The following is a 10,711-nucleotide window of genomic DNA, read 5'->3' on the forward strand; positions in this document are numbered from 1 at the left end:
TTTGTTGTATGCCCTACCCCCCCCCCAAGTATTTGGTAACTTTTTAAGTTGTGGTAACTTTGACAGTCTCTGATAAACTGCTCCTCTTTACAACAGGTAAACTTAGGACTTGTCCAAAAATATAGCAAGGGTTTCCAATACACCGCTGAGCTGGAGAAAGTAATTTCTGTTACTCCTGTTGTACTGGTTGAGGAGCAGGTACAGAAAGCTGGAGAATGCTCAGCTGCTCAGAGCTTGAATGTAGAGACCTCTTCTACTATTTATGAGAGATCCCACTTTTTGGCATCAGGAAACACTAGTCTCTTTCTAACATCTTTATTTTGTGAAAGAAGCAGGCTTCTGTCCTCCTGCTGCAATAGAAGAGCCAAAGCAACAATGACTATTGAGGTGGGGATTTTTCTTTTATAGAGGGGCTGCTGGATCCTTGGACCTCACGTGAAATTAGGTTTGGTATTAGATACCTCAGTAAGTGGACAAGGCACCTAATTTTAGCCACTTCTCTGGTGTGAAGGGTCAGTGTCCTGCTCCATGTAGCACTGTTCTGCTGACAAATTTTATCCTGCAGAATTGATGATTTGGGGGTACAAGCCAGTTGCTGTAATTGTTTATAAACCAGCCCCCTTCTGCCAGGAGAGGTTATGGAAGTCTTTCACAGTGGTCCCACCTGCTGGACCTTAGAGTGTGCTATCAAAATTGCTTCACTGCCCCTTTGATTGTCTTGTCCTTCCTGTACCACACTGCAGTAAGCACTTCTCAGCCGGAGCTGAGGACTAGACCTACAGTCTAAAGTTAGACTTTAGCCTAGAATTAGACTTTTATTGCCTCTAGTAACACTGGGTGATTGATTGCCTTTTAATATGTGTTCTTTGTCCCGGACAGGCATCAGAGCTACAGGAATAGTCCTGTGAGAGAGAAATAGTGGAGTTTCCCATGGGCCATGGGGAAGCACCTGTGAGTGAGTAAGAAATTATCTTACCACTTTAAGTGCAAACACTGTGGTTCTTGTATAAAAGACTCAAAACCTAATTCTTGTTTTGTTTACGCTAGTGTAAACTCTGCCATCTCACGGTGCTGGAGCATGTCACAAGCTGCTGTTTGGGCCCTGCTGTTCCTCGGGTTGATGAGAAGCTCATGTTTGGCTACTGCTTGCGTGTAGGTCAGTTTCATCATTTAAAACTCGACATGCCCACGATGCACTCCAAAAATCCAGCACTGCTCACTTTGCCAAGCAGTAAAATTAGGATTTATGAAGCAAACAGGCATGAGAAGTAAACAAGCTCAAGATTTTTGTAACCTATATGATTATATAGGAGAGTGATCTGAAGTACTATTGTATTGGGGGGGGGGGGGGAGATTTTAACATTGTATGGGCATTACAGTCTGCAGTTACTACCAATGTCCCGCATGCTTGATAACGTACAGAATTGATTTTTAAATACAGGAAGTTCTTGATTATGTGAAATTTTATTTCAAATCAAGTGTTTAGAAAACAATTATACAGGTTATAAATAGAGCAGAGTTTAAATCTACTTTCCAGTGGCCATACATACGGCGTGGGGGTTGGTGGGGCGGAGGGTGTTGGGTGGTGTTTTTGGTGGGGGAGTGGTTTGGGGTTTTTAGCATGACACAATAAAGGGAGTTTTTAGTTGAGCAGCCATCTCCTTCTGCAGAGGAAACTTGCAGGATGATGTTTATGCTTGTTTTAGTCCTCAGAGGTGAAGTGCACAATAATGGTAAGCCTATGTTTCTACAATTGGAGGATATTTCTCATAATGAAGGAAGTCTCCAAGGTCAACAGCTACAATACCCGGAGAAGTTACATCACAAAACCACATCTGCACAAGACTGCTCTCTTCCCGCCACCTTTCTTTTTGCCTGCTTGCACGCGCGTTCTCTCTCTCTCTCAGCTTAAGTGTTGCTCACATCACTTGCAAGAATACCATGGATTTGATTTGGACTTCTGTTTACAGTGTTATTTAGCTGTTTTAAAAAAAAAAAATATATACACACACCCTCCAAGCCAAAAAACCTGAATAAGTATTTTTCTCCTTAAATAATTAAAAAAGTCTCACTACAGCCTTCTAATATCCTGTACATTCCCAAACTCAGTTTGTCTAGCTACTGTTTTTGCAATGAAAATTACATTGTATAATGATGATGGCAGCAGCAGCACCTCCCAAATCTAGTCTAGGCCTGTGCGTTCCTTAGTTATCTTCTATCATGTGATAGTAGTGGGCATGGCAGCTCATGCCTCTGTGTTGAGCTGTATGTATGTGAAGAAGGAAGCTTTTGGCTATTTTAGCAAAATTTGCATGAGGGAAAAGAGAAAAGGCTAGTTCTTAATTTTTCCAGGTCACTTTGTATCTCCATTGACTATGCAAATTAATGTTACTGGTACATGTAACACAGTTTGGAAACCCCTGATATAATACGTTTCTCTGGGGTTTTTCTTTTTTGTGTTCTATACATGAAATTTCAGTGCAAGGACTGTGTTTTATAATCCCCTTCTTGAAGCAGTATTTTTTCACCAGTGTTTGCTTGGTTTAGCTTTAACAAATGGCTGTTAATATAAATTCAGCTTGTCTTATAATGACAAGAACAAGGACAGTCCTTAGAAGCCTACCTGTCCATTTTATTTGTTTTCCAACCTCCTGATGAGGTTTGTTTTTATTCCGTCAACAGGATAGCAAGGGGAGAGGCTGCTCTACATACTCCTCATTGGTGTAGACCTTATTCTATTTATACCCAAAACTCTGACTCAATACTGTTGAAGTCAGCTGAGTCTTTCTCTGGCTTCAGGTTGTTCTGAATCAGTCTATAAACCTAAAAGTCAAAGCTGCTTCTAACAAAGAAAACAAAACCTTTTTCCTTCAGTTCCTAACAGAACTTGTGTTGTGGTTTAAGCCTGTTGTTCACGTTTAATCATGTTCACTGGTGATCATTCCAAGCATCGTATATTAGAGCGAAATTACCTAGTAATCAATATTTCCTTGACTGCATTTGGCTTGACAACAATTATTGCATTTAAAAGGGGTGGTGGCGTTCTGCCATCCCTGTTCCTTCATTCTGCAATTGGGAATGGTAGTTATGAAGAGGTGTAAACGTCATCCAGGTAGCTAGGTAACCTGAGTATTTAAGGAGGTGAGAATAGAGGCTGATCTTCTTTTAGGTGTGGAGAGGTATGAGAGAGGTTGTATTGGACTAGTGAAAGAAGGATTTGTAAAGCTGAGGACATGTGTTTTGGAAGGTGTGCTAGATGTGTTGGTTTTAAGTTGCTCATCCTTGCCTTGCTCAGCATCGTGGCCAACATTTTACTTTATTTTCCCAATGGCGAAACAAGATTTGCTTCAGAGCATCATCTCGGCAAATACGTGGAGTGCCTTCATGGCATTCTAGGTGGAGGCTTTTTGGTAAGTAATGAGCTAGTGGTTTCTTTCAAGTTTATTTTGGAGCTACTTGGTATTACTGTTTCTTTACCAGTTACATTAATTTATTGATCAAATATCTCATCAGCAGGAATCTCTGGAGTTGTATCAAAAGAAATTAGCTATATGACCCCATAGGTATTATGATTTGCTATTGGTTATCTTATCTGCAACACTATGTCACTTCAGACCTGAGAAAATTGTAGGGTCTAGGTTGCAGAATCCAAATGCAAAACTGGAACCAAGCCTCTCAGCAGGTCACGGTTTGTATAAAGGGTTAAATATTACATTTTTGTTATATTATTGGACTGTTCTCCTTTTAAATGTCCCTAGATAACTAGCATTTAGTTACAATTCCTTAATTTCTATTATCTGAGATGTTGACAGTTATTTCTCTGCCTTAGCTCTTTATTCAGAGGAATCGAGTGGCAGTTATCAAAGCTTTGCATTGGAGTAACAGCAAAGGATGAAGAATTGAGTGCGTTTGTTGTAGGATGTTGTTAATCTGAAGCTATTATTTTCTACCTTTTTAATTTTGTGAACCACATTGTAGCATATTTAAGTTCCCTGACTCCAGACTTCCTTTTTCATTTGCTTTTAAAAGTCCTCTTAGAAATAGGCTACAGATCTGAAGATGTCTGCATATCACAGGTTGAAAATTATTGCATGCTAAGGCCCTCTGTCTTGTGAGAGGTGCTTACAGCTGTGTTACAGCCCCATTGGAACCTAGACTGGGATTTGCAAAGACTGGGCTTTACACACAGAATAATACAAGTGAAATCAATGGAACTGTTCCTGGAACACACTTGTACAACCTCTTCTGGACCTGCAGCATTGGGGCTCAGCAATAGGTTTGATAAGGGCTGACAAGTATGTGACTGGTCAACTGGGTAATTTTTATTTTAGTGTCTTGTTAAGTAAATATCTGCAATTTGCAGATAACACTTTGCTTGTTCTTCATGGTTTTCCTAAGTACTCTTGGGTGTAGAGCCTTTATAAGTGCAAACTATTAAGTCCTGTTAGTGCTGGTGGGGAGGATACTCTGTTTAATCAACTCTGCTCCTTCTTGGTTTTGTGCTAAAAGCTCTGGAGTATGGATGACTTATGTTTCTTACAGATAGCTTCTGCTTTGTTACTTTGCATTTCTGTCACTGGAAACTGGTTGTGAAAACCTAGAAAAGGCTAGATGTCTGTAATGAGATGTTTGCCTGAATTGGGCAAAATATTCCTAGGCTTTCTACTCTAGTCAAACTGGTTTGTCACACAGGCAGTGATGACTACTCTTCAGTAACTAATATGTTGGTAGTAGTTATTTTTTTTAACAAAATAATTGAGATACTTATCTTGTAGTCCTTATTTGGCAGAAAATGAATGCATTTTTTTGCAAAGCATTTTATTTGCAGGGTACAGCCTTTAATGTGAACAAAAACTTTTTAAAGTTGAAGTACTTTAAATTGCAGCAATACCACAGCAGGCTCTTTATTGACAGGCTCTCTATGCACTCAAGCGCTGTGTATACACAAAGCGGAAATAGAAATATACCTACTCTGGTGTGGTGCTGCTGATATCAGTAGCAAGATGCCTGCTGTGTTAAATAGGAGTAAAACTGAATAATCTATACAGGTTGTCCCCCACTCCCCTGCCAAGAAACAATACAAATGAATGCAGTGTGAGGACTGTGTTTTATCTGCTCTGTCTGTGCAACAAAATAGAACAGTGTCGTATGTTTGCTCCGTACCTAGGTACTCATTCCAGCTGCAGTATTCATTGGGCTTCACAATGATGACTGCTGTGGGTGCTTTGGCCATAAGGACTGTGGGAAAAGCTGTGCGGTAAGTGAGCCTTTACGCTCCAGTCCCAGATAATCCCAAAGACAAGGTGATGGCTGTGTGGAAAGTTCATGTCTGTTTGCTGTGCAGATGCTGTCCTCAGTTCTGGCAGCCTTTGTTGGGATCCTTGGTTCTGGATACTGTATAATCATTTCAGCACTGGGCTTGTCTCATGGACCATATTGTTTTACTCACCTGCAAAGAAACTGGATCTATCCTTTCACTGAATCCTCTGGAGGGTAAGTTGTCTGTTTATGAGGATGTTATATCTTCCCCCATGTACACATGGTCTTTATTCCAGTACCTTTCAGCAATATCCAGTAACTAGATACCAAGATCCATTCATAAGTTTATGCTTCTCACTCACGAAGAACGAAACAGATGGCGTCAGTTACCCACACTGCTGTAGTTTAAAACCAAAGCAATACAAATCCCATCCTACAAAAAGGGATCTGAATATATATAGAGAGGTAATAATATCTGTATACTACATGCTGTTCATGTCCATGAACATCTCTAACAAAGTTTTAGGACTTTGAGGGATTTACAAACTATGAATAGCGGTTGTTATGAAATTTGTCTTATCGTTTGTGTAAGAATCTGTTTTGTGAGGCTTGCTTCTGAAGTTGCCTTCCGTCAGTGTAATCTGGCATAATACATTCATTAGTGACAATGGCATAGAACCTTTTGTAAATGAAACTAGAAAAGGTTTATAAGAGTCTTTGTACACTGCAGGGCGGGGAGGGCCAGAAGCTCTTAATTATCCCTAATTAGGGTTCTCCAGCAAACCAAGCCTATGTAGCTGAGTTGTATGCTATTCCCCATTAATTCCCACAAATCCTGTAGGTTGGAAGAGGATTCGGTTTGGATCATGACATGCTTTTACAGTGTCTGTATGGCTGGCAACCTCGAGGCTGTTTCTAGAAACAGTTTATGCCTGATGCCAGACTACAGTCAGTTTGAGTACTAAGAAGCCACATAAAGATCCTTTGCAGCAGAGAGTTTGAATTTTACATTTCAGTCGCACCTCTCCCAAGAGGGGGCATTCCTCATCCCCCATCCCCCCCCAACTATGACTGAATATAGAAGAACTGAGTTAAGTCCTTGCTGAAGGCTCATCTGTGCTGATGTTCTGAAGATGTGGGTGAGGATTAGCAGCTGGAATACTGCCGTACTCCTCTAAATTTGTTCTGTGTTTGGCTCTTCCAGAGTAGGCATGTGAGGGCCTGAAGACAGCAGCACAGGAGAGGAAGTGACCCATTTGCTTCAGATCAGTAATTACTGTCTTTAGAATAAAGGTCCAGTCCTGAAAAACTGTGGTGGTTTTGAGAAATAGCTTTGCTCTTTCAGCTTTCCTGAGCTTGTGTCTCGCTTTAACCAGTAATAGGAGATTCTGCCTTTATAGCTTAGATTTTTTTTTTTAAAGAAATTAAGACTTAACATGTATGGTTGATAGTTCAACGCGTTCTTAAACAGAGCAAACTTTGCATGGAATAAACCGTTGTATTTTCTGTTCCCATTTAGAGTGATTATCCTTGATGCAGTTACAGACTAGATGTAATCTGGTTCTGGTGTATGGTAAGCGTCCTACTCTGTCACAATGTTAATATGCTTTTAATTGCTGTGTACAGGTACTTGTTTGAGTATAACAAGTGGTCTGAATGTCAAGAACCTCAAAACATCGTGCAGTGGAACGTCACTCTCTTTTCCATCCTCCTTGTCTTGGGAGGAATAGAGTTCATTCTGTGCTTCATACAGATAATCAATGGCATTCTTGGAGGACTGTGTGGATTGTGCTGCAGTCATGAGGAGGTAAGCCATTTGTAGTTATAACCATGCTTCTCAGATGAACATGAAACATTTTTGGTTACTGATGCTACTGTGGAGTCCTACTCAGCAGCTATTTTTTAGGCATTCTTCAGCAACAATTCAGGGTACAACTCTTTTTTTTTTTTTTTAATAGCCCTGTTGTGTTCAGCATTTTCATATAGTATTTGACCACATGCTTTCAGCTGATCTCTCAGCTGTCACAGTGAAGTTAGCCTGCATAGGAGCTGGGAGGCTTCCCCCCACTCCTGCCCCCGTGCCTATGGCACGTGTGGTCATCAGCACTACATAGGTGATATAACTGAAATACAAATCTCCTGGTGGTGGTGGTCTTTGCCATAGCCTAAACCATTGTTGCATAGTGCGGTGCAGTTCTGTGGTAGGCTGCTTGTTCTAACTATATTGCTTTAGCCTTGTATTTTGCTCACAGAGGCTGATAGACTACTGAGAATATGCTGTATGTAATGAAACTGCAGCATCCTGGCCTTGCTTAGTAAAAGTAGGATAAGAGAAGGAATTAAATAGCACATAGCTAACAAAACCTGCAGGCAGATCTGAAGGGTTTTTTTGAAGGTGGGGTTTTTTTTTGTGTGAGGAAGGGGAATGTCCTCCAAATTTCTTTAGAGTCTTGTTAAACAGTTTGAGCATGTTGAAATCAATATTGTAGTGGTAGTGCTGGAATTGCAATGACTTAAGGTATGAACCAGATATGATTTATCACACACACATATTATGGCTAAGAATGTGTTTCACATTTTTGATTGACATAGTTGAATGTTGGGGCTCTGTCAAAGCTATTACTGTCATCTTACTCCTGTCTTCCATGCTGTAACTGCAGTATAAAAGAGCCGTGCTATGGTTGTCTAAATGTGGTCAGGTTAATTTTAGCTCTTATAGTTGGATACAGTATTAGCATTCTCCCCCTTAATATGTGTTTCTTTCTTTTTGTTCCCTCACAGACATACGTTTGCTAGAAACCTGACAATGTGTTGACGTTGGTGCATGTGTGGTATATTGAGTATTCTGTGGGGTTTTTTTATATTCCATGCATACTAGAATGCAAATTGTTTGTTGCCAAACTGTGATGTCGCCATCAATTTAACTGAGTTGGGGCCAGCCTTTGTTGTTGGAGTCATATGCAGGTTTTCCACTAACCTGCCTGTATCTAAAGGCAAAATGTATCCTGAATTTCTTTGGTTCATTTTGTCTTCGGACGGGCAAATGCCTGAACACATGTCACTAAAGATGCCTTTTTTTCTTCCTTTCTACTGACAAACAGCTCTGTACTTTATGCTGCTCTCCCAATAAAGTTGCACTTTCATTCTGATGTTGGAATGAACACAAACCTAATCTAGTCTGGCCTGCATATAAATGAATACTCAGTTGGAGCAAGAACAAAAGCAGCAGTAAAATGTGGATGATCGAGGGCAGATACGTGCGCTTTTTCTGAACTTTTCCTGTATTTCACAAATAAAGATTTGTATTAAAAATGCCCAGCAGGTGTCAGTGATTCTTTCCCCGCCCATGCTGAAACACTGCTTTCCTGGTCTTAGAGTAAAGGACCGTGGTGGCATGAGAACATGGATATAAAGCAGTCAGGTTATAACCTACTTTTCCTCTCCAGCAGGCTCTGTCAGCGTGGGAACTGCTTCACTGTTTGGTTTAGATCATTTAGCTGAGCCAGGCAATTGTGCATCAACAAGGATATGATTGTTCAATGACAGCTCTGTGACAGATACGACTGTGTACGTGGAGTCTTAGTCCCTGGGTCTGGGCTAGCAGTTCATTGCTGATGGCTGTTAAAGACCGGAGGGAGGTTCCCACGCAGTTGAGCCACAGCTCTGCTGCTCTCCCAAGGGGGGCCTTACCTCCTGACTGCTTAGTCAGAGTCTTGAGACAAAACAAAATGTGGGTCTGGGTCCTGTTTTTTACCTCAGTCAGCAGACCCCCAGGCATAGCAGCGTTCAGAAAATACAGTGCAAATTCAGGTCAGCAGTGATAGATTAATCTGAAATATTTGACTTCACCAGTAAGCAGCCTGGAGGCAGTATTCTAAGATCCTGTCCAAGAATCTCTGAAGTGTGGCTTGTAGCATATTACAGTGAATGTTTTATCACAAGGTAAAGTAAATCTGAATGACGTGCTGCCAACAGCATTGCTGGCAAGGTCAGTATGCTACTGGCAATGGTATTTGTCAAGTGAAAAACAATGTGACATGCCATTTATTTCAAAGAAATGAGGCTGATTAGCATTGTTGCTCAGTTTTGGAATCTAGCAGTTAATGTCGTCTTTGAAAACAGGCAAGTTAGTTTCTGTTTGTGGGAGAAAAAGAATTTCCCATGGGTGTCAGTGCATACTTAGTGCTATTTGTAACTAGGAGGGTGGTCTTTAAAGGTAGTCAGAAACTTGAGGTGTATCTCGGGCTGTCCTCACAGCCAAGTCTGCCCAGTACAAATACTGAAAAAAAGAAATTAACTGTGAAAGCAAAATTGCACACACATCTGCAACAACAAAAAAACCTCACAGATGGGAAAAGTTTGTGTTTAGAATCTCAGGATATCTGCTTCTTGCAATACCATTTATTCATACGTAAATACATAGAAGTAGTTGAGGGCAGTCTTTAATACCATTTCTGCTTGTTGTGTTTATCCCTGTCTTGCCCCGCTATGGGAGGGAGGAGAATATGTGTGTGCACGTGCGTATACGCACACAAAATTCCTTACTGCTATGGAGTATGGTGTCTTTGTATGTGAAGAAGCACTGTTTGAAAAAGGATCTGCAAGTTTAAATTGTGTGGAGTGAGAGGAGGAGGAAAAGAGGGTCTTGATGGAACAGGGTATAATTCCCATGCAACTTGCAGATTTTTGCCTTTGTGCTTGCATAGTGGTTACTTGTCTTTCTGGTACACACAACTAATGAAAGAACTGAAACAATTTTAGAAATTCCAATGCCAGAATGATTAACCTAGAGTTTAGAATTAAAACTTTAGCTCAGATCCATGTAGCACTAATGCACAGCATTACTACTCACTGTTTATGTTGTCATTTAAAAAAAGGCCAGTTGAATTCCTTTGTTGCCTGGTCCATAAGACAATGTTTTGGGAGTTTTATCATTTACATCATGGAGAAGTGGTTGTTTCAGGTTAAATTCATTTCAGTTAGCAGAGAAGTCACTCATCCACAATAAACATGGCTTTTTGGTAATGGGCTTGGCAATCAACTCATGGGTATTGACAGCAACAGGAAAGCAGTTCTTGCAACACTTGATAAGATATTTGAGAAACTGGTTGCCAGGTTTGCTTAATACTTAGTTTAAAATGGTGGCTTCCTGTTCTAGCAGAATAGCGTGGCAGCAAAAAAAAAAAAGAACACCTTGATTTGGTATTTGCAGACCTCAGCTTAAATACAGAATAAGTCATGATATGCACTGCTGTACTGCAGAATGAATGCTGTTTCAGGCATCATTTTCCAAGTAAGTTTCTTCTAATCAGAACAGGTTACTATGGGAAGTAGCAGCAGATCTGATTATAAACTAAGCTGCTCGCTAGTAATTTTGGCCTTTGCTCTTAGAAAAAAAGATTTCAGCCTATACAATCATAGAATCATTAAGGTTGGAAAAGACCTCTAAGAT

The 10,711-nt window shown here is 40.5% G+C and overlaps 1 protein-coding gene across 1 annotated transcript; it reads left to right on the forward strand.

Moving 5' to 3' along the window:
• The first annotated feature begins 3,173 nt into the window (after positions 1-3,173).
• On the forward strand, positions 3,174-8,055 carry TM4SF1 (transmembrane 4 L six family member 1). Its single transcript, XM_009284330.2, has 5 exons — positions 3,174-3,410; positions 5,168-5,257; positions 5,345-5,493; positions 6,886-7,066; positions 8,041-8,055. Exons 1-5 carry the CDS (start codon positions 3,234-3,236, stop codon positions 8,053-8,055), a joined length of 612 nt encoding a protein of 203 aa, XP_009282605.1. The 5' UTR covers positions 3,174-3,233.
• The last annotated feature ends 2,656 nt before the right edge of the window (positions 8,056-10,711 follow it).

Source organism: Aptenodytes forsteri, unplaced genomic scaffold (assembly GCF_000699145.1).
Source record: "Aptenodytes forsteri isolate BGI_AS27 unplaced genomic scaffold, ASM69914v1 Scaffold278, whole genome shotgun sequence".
In the NCBI taxonomy this organism is placed as follows: Eukaryota; Metazoa; Chordata; class Aves; order Sphenisciformes; family Spheniscidae; genus Aptenodytes; species Aptenodytes forsteri.

Excerpts from the sequence above, each read along its gene's own strand:
- TM4SF1 (XM_009284330.2), top strand. The coding sequence starts at position 3,234 with ATGTGTTTTGGAAGGTGTGCTAGATGTGTTGGTTTTAAGTTGCTCATC. Across the intron at positions 5,258-5,344 it reads ACTGTGGGAAAAGCTGTGCG|ATGCTGTCCTCAGTTCTGGC; the intron begins GTAAGTGAGCCT and ends TTTGCTGTGCAG. Across the intron at positions 5,494-6,885 it reads TTCACTGAATCCTCTGGAGG|GTACTTGTTTGAGTATAACA; the intron begins GTAAGTTGTCTG and ends TGCTGTGTACAG.